This window comes from Triturus cristatus, chromosome 4_2 (assembly GCF_964204655.1).
Source record: "Triturus cristatus chromosome 4_2, aTriCri1.1, whole genome shotgun sequence".
In the NCBI taxonomy this organism is placed as follows: domain Eukaryota; kingdom Metazoa; phylum Chordata; class Amphibia; order Caudata; family Salamandridae; genus Triturus; species Triturus cristatus.
Genome location: NC_140586.1, coordinates 342,002,556 through 342,019,912, shown reverse-complemented (window position 1 = coordinate 342,019,912; position 17,357 = coordinate 342,002,556). Strand labels below are relative to the sequence as shown.

The 17,357-nt window shown below is 40.9% G+C and overlaps 1 protein-coding gene across 1 annotated transcript in view; it reads left to right on the top strand.

The window, feature by feature from the left end:
- Positions 1-17,357, top strand: part of LOC146833841 (uncharacterized) — a 750,859-nt gene that overhangs the window by 101,534 nt on the left and 631,968 nt on the right. Inside the window, exon 9 of the mRNA XM_085599920.1 lies at positions 343-394. Coding sequence (XP_085456046.1) covers positions 343-394 — 52 coding nt within the window. The remainder of the gene's footprint in view (positions 1-342; positions 395-17,357) is intronic.

Below are 17,357 nucleotides of genomic sequence, written 5' to 3'. Positions count from 1 at the left end.
GGCTACATTTTTTCAACCACTGAAAACATCACACCCCTGATTTTTACACAACAAAAAAAAGATAAACACCTATAGTGATTCATATTTACAATATTATAAATGATTGGTAACCACTGAAAATACACCAAAATGTATAACAGAAAACTGAAAACAGGGAAAGCCTCTTTACAGGTAACTATAAACTACCACCTTGACAGTCGTGTGTTCACGGCAAGACATTTATGAGATAGTTATTTGCTTTGTCAGAGACTATTTATGCTGATACTCAAGGTGTTTTTTTAATGTGCTTAGAAAATGATTGAATTATGTTTATTCACCTGTGTTTAATATATTCTCTTCCAGTGCTTGTTCATTGTGATACCCCAGCCACACAACTGTCAGGCTCTTCAATACTGTGAGTATCACTGGAAACAATATGCTGATAGTGGTCCTCTTTAAAACCTTTGTTTGGAATAATTAGGAAGCATTGTACCTCTTACTCAACCTCTCACACTTTCTTCCCACAACGTAGGCCAGTGTAGATAAGTACCATTTAAAAATACTTTTTTTTTTTTTTAGCTTTTGATGGACTGTTGCAATTTATTTCAGAACAAGATCCATTGTTGATGTTTCTTCCAGACTGAGGCCCAGGTTATAAGTTGCTTGCAACCCCTGTATGTGCAGTGTTAAACCTATCGGCCTTAGTGCGGTCTTCCCCCAAACTTTTTGCCTTCTCCCCTGATGCTTGCTTACATTTGGTTTTGTTGGCTGTAGGACTCTATGCACTTTACCACTGCTAACGCATGCTAAAGTGCTTGTGCTCCCTCCTTACAACATTGTAAAATTGGCTTTAATCTAATTGACATATTTAGTTTACTTATAAATCCCTTGTAGAGTGGCATAACGTGTACCTAGGCATGCAGCACTTATTGTGCCACCTGCTTAAGTAGCCTCAGGCCTGTCTCAGGCCTGCCAATGCAGTCTGTATGCAGTTTTAAACTGCTATGTTGACTTGACAAAATAGCCCCTTTGCTATGCCTAAACGCTCCTTTTGAATGCATATGTCACCCCGAAGTTAGGTCCTAAACAGCCAGTAGAGCAGGGTGCAATGTATTCAAACAGTTGGACATGTACTTTTAAGCTTTACATGTCCTAGCAATGATAAAATCTCGAACTCATTTTTCTCCATTGCAAGGCCTACCTCTCACGGAGGACAACATTGGGGTACCATCTTACGTTTAATAAGTTATAACATTTGTTATGGAATTGGTAGAAATGCCATGTTTGGTCTCCAAAGAATTGTAATCTACAATCCTTTTTAAACGTCATTTGTTTAGTAAAAGCTCTGAAAATGCCAATTTAAAATTAATTTATTTTACATACAGTTCAATTTAATTTTTATCACACCAATTGTGAGAGCCCAAAGTAGTGGCCTCAACCACATAAATTGTTGAAATTAATTACGAAAATTACAAGGGACTGGATCGGGAAAAATGAACAAACAGAGCAAAACAAAACATAACAAGACAAGAGGGTGTATTCTTTTTCTATACAAATTTATGTGAATAAATAGCATAGCATGTGGGTACAAAACACAGTTCACATAAACAAAAATGACTGAGAATAATAGCCTTTACAGTGAGCTTATCTCATAAACATTTTAGTAAAATCTAACTTCATATATTTGAACAAACAGAAAATATCATTAAGCATATAATGATTAACTCCTATATAACAATGAAAGTGAAAATGGGTTATTGTTGTTGACATTTCAGTCTTATCTCGTAAAATATTAGGAAGATTATCTTCAGCACCAAAAATTAATTTGTAGACTGAAGACCCTTAGGGTAAAAGGAAACATGGACTCATAGTAAATTGGCCCAAATTGGAAGGCTCAGTTCAATCTGGATGAGATAAATAAATTATCTTACAGTATTGTTGTTAATGAAGTGATACTTTAATCTGTCTATACACCTTTGAGTTATATGCGAGACAAGCCTCGCGATTCTAGAAGTCCATGTGGCCATCACCGATCGGCGTTCTGAGTGAAGCAGGAACCATACATGGGTTACTTTCCTATGAGTTTGGTTACAAACACCGCTCACACCTAGCCATATGACCCAGGAACAGGCTGCAGGCACCAAATAGTTAAATCAGAAAAACAGCAGCTTTCTTAAAGTGGCATTTTGAAAATTGTGATTTAAAATCCGACTGTACCATTAAAGAGGATTTGAAATAACTTTTTCTCAGACACTAAATAAATATGTCTTTCCTACCTGCTCCCAATCAAAAACTAGCACTTATTAAATGTAATAGGGTAACCACATGTTATCCAATTGGAGAGGAAGGTCTTAAAGTAATAAAAAACAAATGTGTGTATTTTTCACTACTAGGACATGTAAAACTTAAAAGTGCATGTCCCACTTTCCAATTACTATGCACCTTTCCCTATGAGCTGTTTAGGGCCTACTCTAGGGGTGACATTGTATTAAAAAGGGAGCTTTAGTCCTGGCAAACGGTTTATTTTACCAGGTTGAAATGTCAGTTTAAAACTGCATCCTCAGGCTGCAATAGTAGACCAGGGATATGTTTTAAAAGGCTACATAAGTGGGTGGCACAATCAGTGGTACAGACCCACTCGTAGCAATTAATGTATAACCCCTTGGTACCTGCAGTACTACATTACTAGGGACTTATAAGTAAATTTGGTGAGCCAATTGGGTGTAGACCAATTTTACAATGTTTAAAGGAGGGAGCACAAGCACTTTAGCACTGGATAGCAGTGGTAATGTGCAGAGTCCTAAAGCCAACAAAAAAACGTTCAGAAAACAGGAGGAGTGAAGACAAAAAGTTTGCCGATGACCCTGCAGAGAGGGACACGTCCAATATTCACCCTCCGTTAAATTTCCGCAGTTCAAACCTGTTGAATTAAACGAGGGGAACGTGTATAGTATCTATCATACTATGCAAATGTTTGCGAAGTAAGCACTGAAATACATATGGAATGCCAAAAAACCTGGGAAAGGTGTTATTTATTGCACCTGACAAATAAGGAACTCCAAAGTATTGGTATTTATCAGATGCGATAAATGGCACATTCATTCTGACAAACTCAGAATCAGGACCTTAGTCTCTATTTTTCATGTATGTCGGTACTAGATTTGACCTCTCAGCATCATTGTTTGCTTCCAAGTGATGTTTTGCAATATTAGGTCAGTGTATTTGTATTTTATTTGTATTAGGTCAGTGAGAATTGAGAGGGAAACAACAGAGGCGCTAGTGTTTCAATCTGCAGCAAGGTTGGAATTGTGCTGGTAACCCAGTTGCTGTACAATAGTATTTCATTGAGGTTAGGGACCACCAGCCTGCCTCATTGATGTCCTGGATCAAAATGATCAGAAGTCACTTATAAAGATAGGATACTGTTGATACTGGCTAGTACCCAGCTAGCCAGACAGGTCTTGTTCTTCTTCGTAAAAGCATTTAGGGTAACATGGCAGAATATCATAGAAAGAAATGACATGATACAAAAACATTATGGTCTAAATGTCAAGAACTCGAATTATCATGAAAGTAAGAAAATTTAGGATAGTGTATTTTTAACTTTTTAATTCATGTCATAACTGTGACAAGTGGTTTCTTTCTTGTCGTCTCCTGGTGAGAGCAGAATCCACGGTTCTCCCTTTTAAATACACTAAATATACAAACGTGCAAAATGCATAGCTCCACTCACACCTACTCACAAACATATTTAGGCACTCACACACCCACTCACAGTGGCTGTATGGGTGTGTGGTAAATAAAATATTACGCTCTCAGAATTTTAAATTATAAATAAGATCATGCATAAAGCAAGAGGCTGAGTCTGTGGTATCAGGTTCATAAAGGGCTTTATTCCAATAACTCGAGTCAAAGGGAGAATATTATCATCACCAAAAAGGATCTGGAAAGGGACTCAAAAGTATTCTCAATATTCTCAAAACATTATTCACAGAGTACAGTATATATACATTTCTCAATTGTACGTAAGCAAAAGAGCAAGAGAGAATGAGATAAGAGCATGTGGGCGTGTAAGTAGGCGTGAAGGTGGGCGTCCATGTGGGCGTCCACTTGATGATAATGGGTAATTTGTCATGTGTGGGTGGATACCTGGAGGGGGTTGCGTGATCTGCTGGAATTGTACTGGAACTTTGCCTTACTTGTGCTCAACTCGAGCATGACGTGTAACTGACGTGGGGAGGGTTGCTATGCAACCGGACAAGTCTGGAAGTGAGGCCTTCAGTGAGTGAGGCCTTCAGTGTCAGGACGACCAGCACATCTTGTATTATCTGATATCCGATGTCTGGAGCAGGGACTGATTTGTGACATAGGTTGCTCATCACCAAGAGCCGATGTTGCATCTATTTCTTCATTTACTTCATTTACTGCAGAGGCCTTACATGGGGGCTATGGGCTTTTTACTGACGTGAGCTTTGTAATCTCACAAAGAGAGACAGTAGGGCTGGGCTCCCTCCTTGCAGATGGGTCGCGTTCATTCCTCCTTCACCAGGCAAGAATGTGGTTTCAGTAAGAGTAAGCAGATAACCGTGCTCAATACTGTCTTGGCACCTCGGTCGGGGCCCCTTTGGCTGAGGCCCAAGTGTGCAAGGCCAAGGATACGTAGCTGCAGCTTTCAGAGCGTTCTGAGGCATGAAACCTCTTTTCGGCTCTGGCTGAGCCATAAACATGGGCTTCATGAAAATGCAGGAAAACATGATGAAAAACGTGTAGGCCTCAATACAGATTTGTCGTTTCTCTCATGGAAGACTGGATGATGGCAGGCCACGTTATAGCATAAGCATCATGATAGAAAGGCCATGGAGGGGAAATACATAGGTTACATGTATGTGCATATAAGCGTTTGGGGGGGGCACATGGGGACACATAGGCCTCATAGATTTTTATTTTCCTCATTCCCTCCTTGTACCCTAGTGAACCCCCTATGTAACGTCTATTTTCATGAGACAGTCGATCTGTTCTTGCAGCATTATTTTTCCATTTTCAACGCTTTGTAAATAGGGATGTGGAACACATGCAGTAGCACACAGGCCACAAATGGCCGGGCCACACTGCAGACATAGGCAACAACTGAATATCATTAATAGTATCAACCCACAGACGGTCAACACTTTCCATCCCCAAGCCGATATTAATCCCCAGAGCCAACCGGACCATGTCCACGTGCCTGGGTCTTGATGTATGTTTTGGGCAATCTTGTGGAGCCTTGGTATTGCTTTGTATTCTTTGGCATCACCGTTGATGGATGTCATTTAAGGCAAACCATGCTCCGCAAGAACCATTATGGGAGAACGGAAAAGGAAAAAGAGGCAACACTCCCTTTACCTTCTGATACGGGGGAAATCGGCCACAGACCCAGCAGTCTGTAGCATTGCTAGTCTGATGTGAATGGCGCAGCATCTGAATAAAGGTATTGTTGCGTAAGGCAAGTCGATATGATAGCTCATAGGATGGCAGATCACTAAATGTGTGCTTTATGGTATCATTAGTGGAGGAGTATAAGAGTGAGGCAATAGGAGGAAAAATAGCATGTAGTATTAAGCTGATACATATTATCGTGATGCACATCTTGCTCTTTTTATCAATGTTATTGTCCAAGATCTTATGCAAGCCAGAATACATGTTCAACCGCTTCACCACCTAGTGGACTTAATTGATCAAACGGGTTCTGACTTTTTAGATCTAAGTTTAGCTTTGTGGAAACTGCTGGGGAGTCTCTTCTAGAAAATGGTGTTCAAAGTCTTTCCTTTGTAAAAGAGTGGTGAAGGTGCAACCATCCTTTCCGTCCCTCGACTTTAACGGCTTCGGCGCCTTCCACCTCGGCTCAAGAGGGCTTGATCTATCAAAGTTCCTTATTAGCGATGGAGTGTTCCTTGACCTGGGTGTTGTCAGGGAAGGCGGCAGCAACCTGCGAACAACAAGAGAGTAGTGCAGACATCAAGGAAGCCAGGTAATCTGTCAGCATGTTACTATCAACATCAGTAAACTTTTTAGGCATTGAAGTGCCCCACATATTCGGTGGTCTACCAAAGACCACTTCATAGGGAGATAAGCCTGTTCTAGAATGAGCTACCATTCGCATGTAAAAGAGAACCATATATTCTGTAAGCTGTCTAGCATTGCTTTCTCTCCTAAGTGTGCAGGACTATGTGCGGTATTTATGATTATTTGTACCATTGAATCAGGAAGAAACCATGTGGATTTGCCCTTTGTCATCCAACCCTGATCAGTCAGTACCCCTCCTTGTTCCGATCATTTCTTTAATTCGTCTACAGTAGCATGTGTCTGTATGTCTTGTACATCCTTGGAAGGATCCCTAACTGTCATGGCTTTGGACACTTATTGAACCTGTAACTTTGTCATGTCTAGTGGGGTCTGAGCTGTCTGTTTAGCAGTTCGGTCTGCCAGATCATTGCCTTGGGAAATGGTATCTGTGGCTCTAGTATGTGCTTTACATTTTAGGATAGCTATGGCTGTTAGTAAATGTATCGCTTCCAGAAGGGCTTGAATATGGGGGCCATGCTGTATCTTGGCCCCATGAGAGGTCAAGAAACCTCTTTCTCGCCACAGAATCGGTGTAAATGTTTACTCTCAGGTGCTTTAGCTCTTATGCACGCTTGTGTCAGGGCGATGAGCTCTGCTGCTTGTGCTGACAATATGTCTATTCTTTTAGTCTCTATTATTACAGTATCAGTAGTCACTGCATATGCTGCCACTAATTCTCCCGCCCCTGTCCTCATGCATGAGCCGTCAACTTATAGTGTTAGGTCGGGGTCTGGGAGTGCAACGTCTGTCAAGTCTTGTCTTGGTTTAGTCACGGTATGTATTACTTCAACACAGTCGTGTGGTGAAACGCTTTCTGTACTGGAGGGCAAAAGGGTAGCAGGATTCAGTATGTTGCATCGTCTGATCTCTATGTGTGGTTGAAATAACGTTGGCTCATAGCCTGTCAGTCTAGCTACAGTCAGGTGTTGTGTTTGTGTCCGGTTCAAGAGAACCTCTACTGCGTGTGGTACTTGTACTGTCAGAGGGTGGCCCAGCACTATCGAGTCACTTTGTCTTATGGCTAAGGCCGTTGCTGCAACTGATTTTAGGCACGCAGGCAAAGCTTGTGCTACTGGGTCTAATGTACTAGAAAAATAAGCACAGGGCTCGTGTTTTCCTGCATGATCTTGTGTTAGGACAGATAGTGCTGTTCCATCCCGCTCTGTCACAAAAAGCATAAACGATTTGTTGTAATCAGGGTTTGCTAAAACTGGTGCTTGACATAAAGCTCTCTTTAATTCTTCAAATGCCACAGTGTGTTCTTGTGTCCAAGGGAGGACTTTAGTAGAAGCTGTATTAGGGGCTTGGACTAATTCCCCTGAAAGATCACAATAAAACATGAGAAAAAGGGGAAAGCACCATACCTATTTCCTCGGCTTAATTTCTAAGGGGGCTAATTTCTAAGGGGCTTAATTTCTTAAGGGGCTAGCGGGAAGCGAACCTCCTCAGGGGCCAGCAGAAAGCCAATATTCTCCTCCTTCCCCCCCTTTTTGACAGGAGGAAATCCGAAACAGATTTCACTGCTGTCAAACACTATCAAACCCTGTATCTTGTCAACACTATTAATCCCTGTGTGTAGCTACTGGGCGTAAGCAAAATTATAGGAGATACACAGCGTATTTGAAACGGCGAGAAATCCTTCAAATTAATGTACAAACCTCATTGTGTTAGCTCATAAGCTGGCCAAATGACATCTCATATGCAAATGTCCCTATTACATGAACCTACACCAACCTGAAGTCAATATTAATGCTAGGAGGCCCTAATAGGAATGCTAAATTACCTAAATATTCGGAAAACCAAGTTTAAGAACAGTTGTTAATGTTGATAATTAATAATTCATCTGCTAAAAAAATCAGTCATTTTGCAATAATTTCCACCTATACAAAAAACAGCCTAATTTAAAAACAAGTCAACTTTTGGGGCCACCACTTACAAGAATGAGCTTACTAAAGCAAACTTTAAAAAGGAAATCCTGTCAGATATTTTCTCATTACCCTAAATACCGAGCCTCATTTGTCACTCTGGGGTGGCAGTCCTTATTTAAAACAGGCCGTTCAAGAGGTAAGATGCGAGTGCATAGATCATAATGGTTCCTTAATGTCCAATCTGGAAACATATGACCGAGGCTGCCTGTCTATAAGAGAAAGGCAGTCATGTGATACATATTTAAGTCTTGCATAACTACTTTCTTCTTTTATTCATCTCCAATACCAATTAGACATACACTGATAACGTGTTGTCCGCTATTTTGACAGCATGATAAAGGTAATATCATGTCTGTGAAATTTAGTAATTGTGAACAAGTTCCAGCCAAGCGCAGCGCAAAGATATACGTCGTCACGTCCATCTCTGTAACGCCCAGGAGAACTTGTATTAATGCCAAACATACTGGTCAATACAACACAAAAACAAAACATATATAAAATACATATGCCAAGCCATCAGTATACCAAGCACAGAAAGCATAGACAATTACACTAACATATATAAATGAGCAGCGATGCGCAATTATAGTACCTACAGCTCAGAGGCGAACATTCTGGCCTGCTTAATTTGTCAGGCTTATAATCAATAACTGATTTACCTGCCCTATACACCCCCATCTGAAATCACCGTGTCAAGTCTGACACACAGGATCAGCAACAATAATCAAAAATGAAGAACACACGAACCTGTCTTTTTTTTTTTTATAAAAATGAGCTATGCATCTTTGTACACAATGTACCCTCATGTCCTAGTCGAAGATGCATCTCCCATCTTTCCTCACAGACCCGTAACCACTGGATCATTTATCCAATGCAACTGGTGGCAGCTTGTGGCCACAATTCAAAAATGTCTGAATTTGAAAATCGTTTTTATATAGGCACATAGCCCTTAAAATTCCAAGCAAGAGCAACATTTTACTTTCTGGCCAGAAGCAATAGAACAATTGCTAAAAAATAAAACAAATCTTCTCCATAGACATTTCCTCGGGGCACTCGTTTTGCACAGAATAGAACAAGGGAATCTTTCTCGACTTACATTTCTCAGCTGCCCTGTCTTATCAGAGAAGTTAAAAATAGCCCCTCAGCTCGGCCTGAGCCTGGGCTGCCAGCCATCTTTTTTTGTTTTTCCTACTCCTGGCCCCCAAGGCTCTCCGGCTGCAGGGATTACACAGATGCGATGTCAGAGAAGCCTTCTAAGCAGTGCCTCTGTTCTGCTCCTCTCACCGGCCCCCACCTACACTGGCTACAAGGTCAGAATCTGTCTCCGATTTCTGTATCACATTCTGCTCTACACAGCCCCCACCTTCTCCTCACTCTGAAGCTGTCAAAGACAAAAAGACTACTCAATTCCATAAAAACTGCAATAATTCGCCCAATTGAAAAATTATTTTTACATACAATTTGCACTCAGGGGGTCATAATCTTACCGACTTGACCCAGCACATTGGCTCACTGGACCACCAAGAACACAAACCTGTATTCTTGAACAATTTGCAAATTCGAAATACCCACAATTCTTTTTTCAAGCTAAACTTTTCACTAATTATTTTTTCGTTAACACTTTGTACATTAGGGGTGTCATCAAATCACAGGTGTTGCTATTACCCTAGCTACACCCCTCTCAAGTCCCTTTTAACAACGTAATCAAATGTTGGACCATGAAAACACCAGCTATGCGCTGTTCGTTTGGTGGGAGGCTCAAGAACCTTTGGGCTACTATATCATTATTATATGTATCGTGGTACTTGCGGTGGCACTCTAACTGGACCTTCTACTGGGGCCACTCTTGCTAGGTCCTCTGAAAGGACGGGATAAATACCAGCAAAGTCAGTATTTCTTTCTCTGTCAGCCTGCGCTCATTTTACCTGCTCCACTTCCTCCTGTAACATCTTTTCCTTGGCTTTTCCAGACTCCAGTCTACTTCTCTCTGCTTCGTGAAACACTTACTCTGTCCTCCTATGTGACTCCTTGCGCCAAAACTCAATGGCATCCTTCCGAGCTGGTCTACATTTTCTCTTTCATAAGAGTGTTTCGTTGTCTGTCTACTTGTTCTGCTTTTACTCGGATACCTTCCTCAACTAATACGTTTTCTCGGGCTTTGTCTGAATCCTCCCTACTTTTCTCTTCTTTTCTGAGCGCTTTCTCTGTGCGTCTATGCAATTCTTTACGCCATAATTCAATGGCATTTTTCTGTGACTGTCTGGCTGTCTTTTTCCATAACTCTTCTTCTACTCTCATGATGCAATCTGCATCCCAGGTCCCAGCTGCGGGCCACCTCTGACTTTCTGGTAAATCCTTGGTGTAGTCCACCCATAAATCAAGAAATAATACGGCATCTAGGCCATGCTTATGATACATAAAGTACCCTGGAGTGTCCCTAGGTGGAATGGGAACAGCTTCCTCGAGTACCCCTTTTCTAGTTTTGATCTGTCTTAATTTTTAAAAGAACGGCATCTTTAAACTTTGCTACTTGATTTTGAACACAATAAATTACAATAAACACAATAATGAACACTCATTCATACCACAATTTTTAAAACATATTAAAACATTTAACATTTAACATTTAACGAACGATGATAACTAATAGGAAACTAGTTACTGACATAATACTAACACTAGAGAATACTGAATTATATGCAAGACATACTAGATATACTGCTAAACAGTACAGATACACTGCTGAAACAGTGCAGACCGGATTTGTGTACCCAAACCCGTCTTGACCGGCACAACCTAATGTGCACGTCTAACTGCCTCCCCAGCAACGGTACTCACCGGGTAGCATGGAACGGAAGGCCTCGGAACTGAACTGGACTAGACCAAACTGGACTGGACTGGACTCGACTCGTGACTTGGATACTTCGGAACTTCGGAATCTGGTGGGCCTCTGTATACCTCGGACACAGCTCTCTCGCAGGTGGGCTCTGGGTAGGACAATCTGCGTTCCTCACCGCCTCGTATGGATGCCTGGTCGCAGTCTGTCCCCTTCGTTGGCCTGAGGGAGTTGGCGGGAAGACCCGCGACGTGCGCGCTTGAAGTCCGTCACGGCTATGGAAGGGGGCAAAACTGGACCTTCATCTCCGGCGTGTGGGGAAAGAGATGTAACTGTTCGGGCGCCATTATGTGGTAAATAAAATATTACGCTCTCAGAATTTTAAATTATAAATAAGATCATGCATAAAGCAAGAGGCTGAGTCTGTGGTATCAGGTTCATAAAGGGCTTTATTCCAATAACTCGAGTCAAAGGGAGAATATTACCATCACCAAAAAGGATCTGGAAAGGGACTCAAAAGTATTCTCAATATTCTCAAAACATTATTCACAGAGTACAGTATATATACATTTCTCAATTGTACGTAAGCAAAAGAGCAAGAGAGAATGAGATAAGAGCATGTGGGCGTGTAAGTAGGCGTGAAGGTGGGCGTCCATGTGGGCGTCCACTTGATGATAATGGGTAATTTGTCATGTGTGGGTGGATACCTGGAGGGGGTTGCGTGATCTGCTGGAATTGTACTGGAACTTTGCCTTACTTGTGCTCAACTCGAGCATGACGTGTAACTGACGTGGGGAGGGTTGCTATGCAACCGGACAAGTCTGGAAGTGAGGCCTTCAGTGAGTGAGGCCTTCAGTGTCAGGACGACCAGCACATCTTGTATTATCTGATATCCGATGTCTGGAGCAGGGACTGATTTGTGACATAGGTTGCTCATCACCAAGAGCCGATGTGGCATCTATTTCTTCATTTACTTCATTTACTGCAGAGGCCTTACATGGGGGCTATGGGCTTTTTACTGACGTGAGCTTTGTAATCTCACAAAGAGAGACAGTAGGGCTGGGCTCCCTCCTTGCAGATGGGTCGCGTTCATTCCTCCTTCACCAGGCAAGAATGTGGTTTCAGTAAGAGTAAGCAGATAACCGTGCTCAATACTGTCTTGGCACCTCGGTCGGGGCCCCTTTGGCTGAGGCCCAAGTGTGCAAGGCCAAGGATACGTAGCTGCAGCTTTCAGAGCGTTCTGAGGCATGAAACCTCTTTTCGGCTCTGGCTGAGCCATAAACATGGGCTTCATGAAAATGCAGGAAAACATGATGAAAAACGTGTAGGCCTCAATACAGATTTGTCGTTTCTCTCATGGAAGACTGGATGATGGCAGGCCACGTTATAGCATAAGCATCATGATAGAAAGGCCATGGAGGAGAAATACATAGGTTACATGTATGTGCATATAAGCGTTTGGGGGGGCACATGGGGACACATAGGCCTCATAGATTTTTATTTTCCTCAGGTGAGTGAGTGGGTGTGTGTGTTGTTGTATGGGTGTGTGAGTGGACGTATGAGAGGTTGTTTGGGAGTGAGTGGGTATTTGATTGTTCTGTGGATAATGTCATCAGTGATGTCATTTGAGATGTCATCACTGACCATGTCATGAGTGATGTAATATGTGAGGCCATAAGCAGTGCATTGTGGGGGCACCACTTAGAGTTAGCTCAGGTAACTAGAACTACTGAATATCAATGGTTTTGTACAAGTGAAATCTGAGCGTAAATATAACGTCCCTGTAACCTTTGGTTTTTCTAAGTGAATTTCTAAGATTTTTTCCAATTCTATTCATAACTAAAATGTCCCAGAAAAAAAAAAAATATATATATATAACGAATATTTAATCAATATGGCATATTGGATTTTTTTGACTAACTGTTTAATTGTCAACCTGCATTGATAATACACTGCATCTAATTATTTTCTCATGAAAGCTACATTTTTAACTGTATAACGTCTACACACTAGTGTACCATTTCAGTTTCTTCAGCAGGTTCAAACCAATACTTGGTTTGATTATGCCACAATGTATTGATTGTTTTTCATTAGGTTGAAACCACGGTGTTCTTTCATTATAATTTCCAAATTACTGTTTCTTAATTATTACTATTCAGCACAGACATAAACAAAATTTCTTCCATGTCTATGATAAGTGTTGCTGTGACAACTATGGTGGATTGTGCCTCGTTTTCAGTATATAAGTAGACACTATAGAGGGACCTGATGTAGTGAAGAAGACGGTTGTATCCGTCGAAACGCGTCAGGGCATCCTTTGGAAATAAATATTTCTTTGATACATCGTCCCACGGTGTCAGCGCCTGTCTTCGTATGTTTGCAGTTCAGGACTGGTTTAAATATATATATATATCTATATATATTCAAAGCACAGCTTTTCGAAAGTCACGAAAAGAAATCCAGGACACCCAGGAATGCTGTTCACCAAGTATTTAATCCAGGCAAGTGATAGCCTTCACCAACGCGTTTCGCGGTAAGCTTGTTCACGGTGTGATGACAATACAAAAACGTTCTCTTTACATATGCGCATTCAGTGGCATAGAGATGGGACTGATCAAGGATATGCTATACAAAGTATGGGCGCCATTTTGTAATGGTTTAGAAATACCCATTTGGAAACGATCCATGTATATTCAATTTATATAACAATTGAGACCTTACTATATCAATTCTTCAAAACGGTCTTTGAATAAACAAAGTATAAATGCCCCAGTGGGCCAAAGTTAAATGCAAATAAATTTAAACGATTAGTTAAATACATCGTTTCAATAGCCCCAGTGGGCTATTGCTTAAATCTTGAACATGGCAAGGGGTTTGTGTACATAAATTCATTAAATCAGGAGTCTAAACCGTAGTAAAAAGGTAAGAAATCCTAAGTACACATTAAAAAATTGCATTATAGCAGTCCAACAAATTAAGCCCAAGTGGGCAAATCCCATTGCAATATCTATGCTAAACTTTGACAAGAAATGATATGCAAAGTTTCATGTCGTTCCATCACGTACAGTCAACTCCCATCTGATGTAAATTCAGGGAATGCTACATAGAGGAGAAGAAAAAAGAAAAGGAAGGGAAGTGAAGGGAAGCAACTGAAAAGGGAGTAGGGAAGAGAAGAAATATAGGAAAAGGAGAGAAAGAAAAACAACGCATTACTGGGTCGTTCAACTACTCAGTTTAGGTATAAACATGTCCCTATCTCTATTTAATTCACTCATACATCTACATCTAAAACAATCTTAAAATCGTAAGCAAACTCATTGAAAATATACAGATAACATTACTTCACAAGTGTACAGATAACTCTTCACTTGAATTTAACCCAATTGGTATAAGTGTCTCAAAATCAATTATAAATCTTGATTCCATCCTTCTTAGTTCACGCTGCCTGTCACCCCCTCTTTTTCTGCTCTCGGAATAGTATAAAATACTACAAAGGACAACAATTTAGCATTCTGGTTGTATTCTTTAAAGAAATGTCGTGCTACTGGGTATTGCACGTCATTTTTCTTTATAGCACGTAGATGTTCCAGAATTCTTTTCTTTGCGCGATGGATGGAACTCCCAATGTACATTTTGCCACAAGGGCAGCGTAAGCAGTAGATACAATAATCCGTTTCACAGGAAAAATTCCCTCTAATTTGATAATCTCTGTTGTTATTAGGGAAAACTAAGGATTTACAGTCTCTACTGTTGGCACAAGCTTTACAGTATTTACACGTTGTAAAACCAGCAAAATTCATACTGCTGACCTCATTGATGGAAGAAATGGCATTTTTACATAGTTCATCTCTCAGAGATTTATTTCTACGAAATGTTATCTGTGGGGTAACATTAAGACACTTTTTCAAAGTCGCATCACTTAATAAAATGTGCCAGTTTTGATTAAATAACTTCCTGATTTTAAAAGCACTGTTAGAAAAGGTAGTAATGAATCTAACAGTATCATTCTGTTCATCTACTGACGGTTTAGATCTCAAAAGTTCAGCTCTTATAAGCAGATCAGCCTTATTTTCAGCTTGTTTAATCAATTTATGACTGTACCCGCGTTCGCGGAACCGATTATACATGACCAACTTCTCTTTTTCCTATTCAACCTGTGTGCTACAGTTACGTTTGGCACGTATAAGTTCTCCATAAGGGATGCTTTGGATCAGACTGGATGGATGGGCACTTTGTGCGTACAGGAGACTATTACCAGCAGTGTCCTTTCGATGTAATTTTGTGACAAGGGTTAAATCTTTGACTTGAATTTCCACATCTAAAAATACAATATGTGTTTTACTGATGTGTGATGTGAATTTTAAATTTAATTCATTGTCATTGAGCGTTTGGAGAAATTGATTAGCAGATGGTATGTCGCCTTTCCAAATTAGGAAAATATCATCAATAAATCTAGCCCATGTTATAAAATTGTCTCCTTTCAAGTCCCACTCCTGGGACACCTGCTCCTCCCACCAGCCCATGAATAAATTTGCATAGCTGGGGGCGAAGCAGGTGCCCATCGCAGTCCCTTGGATCTGTTTATAGATGTTATCGTTGAAGATGAAATAGTTGTTAGTCAGACAATATTGTGTCATTTCAATCACCATTTGTGTGTGCATTAGTAGCGAGATATGTCTTGCTCTTAAGAAATGTCTCATAGCCTGGAGCCCCAGGTTATGGGGAATACTGGTATAGAGGCTGGTTACATCTAGTGTAACCAGTAACATATCCTCTTCCCATACCATCCCATCAATTAGTGTCAAGAAATGAGTAGTGTCCTTAATGTAGGCAGGTAATGCCATAACAAAGGGTCTCAAATAGTGATCAATAAATTTAGAAGTTGTTTCTAATTGTGAGCCCATCGAAGAAACAATTGGTCTACCGGGAGGTATATATATATATTATATATATTCACTGAAAAAACCATAGGGTTCACACACGTTATAGTTAGGAATTAGCATTTAAAAAACCTTGCAAATTCACTGAAAAAACCATAGGTTTCACACACGTTATAGTTAGCTGGACATTTCACTCGTACAAAACCAATGAAATTCCCCCCGTTATAGTTAGTTCAGCTAACTATAACTCGCGCGCCCGCAATCCACTGCTGATGACGTCACATATTACATCACTCATGACATGGTCAGTGACATCACTCATGACATCACTGATGACATCTCAAATGACATCACTCATGACATCTCTGAGGAAGATACAGCAACACACGTGTGACACCCTATAAATTTTGCCATGTCTTTTTTTTCTTCTGTCCCTCTATTAACAAAACGGCTCTTTTTAGAGCTACCTAACATCTAAACACTTGCACCGTAGGATTCACACGCATCTCCAGAGTTACGATTTCTCTTAAACCTGGAGATGTGTCTAGTTCTTTGAGTGTTGCGTGGGAACACCCACAACAACACCCATGGAACGCCCCTTCAACGCACAGTGCTGCGTGTGAAGTGGCTGTATTTATGTTGAAAGGCAAAGTCACGCAGGGTGGGTTTTCCTCTCCTTGTAAATATGGAGGAGCTCCCTGCGCCACCAGTACGTTATGAAAAGTGACATAGTGGTGGCACAGGGGCCTTGTTGATTTTCCCCAGAGATGTTAAGCAAATTAAGGGTAAGACAGACAAAGGGAGAGAGACAGAAACAGAGACAGAGAGCAAGGAACTGAGAAGGCAGTTAGAATGACTGAGACACATGGAGACAGGGAGAGATACATGGTTGAAAAAGTAGTGATGGAGGCAGTAAACCTAGGGGAGTAGTATAGAAGGAGTGAGGGAGTTACGAAAGAGCAGTAAAGGAAGAAGAGAGAGAGAAGGGGAATGAGAAAAGCAGAGTGAGGAGAAGTGAATAAAAGGGAGCATGAAAGTGAAGGGGTGAGAAATACAGATATTTCAAACTTACCTGACCAACAAAATAACTTAATTACAAATAAATGTTTTTTTTAATTACTAGAAAAAAGGATTACATTTCCTAAATTTTCTTTCTCGACCTGAAAATAAAGAAAAAAAGTAGTAATATTTAACAATACATTTTAGAATACAGTACACATATTTTCAAAATTTAACAAAGTCATTTTTTGCCCTTTTTTTGCTGTTTTCAGAATATATTGAATTTCACTGCAAATTGTGAAATCAATTGCATTCATCACTTAACAGCGGGCAAAAAAATTAACAATCTGAAAGATTGTTTAAAAAAAGCCCTGGGGGGAGGAGCCTAGCGCTTGACCAAGATGGCCGCGTGAGCTTAGAGCTCCCGAGACCCTCGCGCCCTCCGTCGACTATCCTGTCTCTAATCCTGTCTGCATGCATGGCATCGTGTAGATGATTGGTCAGGGAGGCGATTGATGCTACCCGCGGTCGGATCGTCCACCGGGAACCGGACTTACACCTGGCGGAAGATTGCGGCCTATCTCCCGGGGAAGCCAGGGGCTAGAGTTGGCTGGATGCCCGACTCCTAGTTGA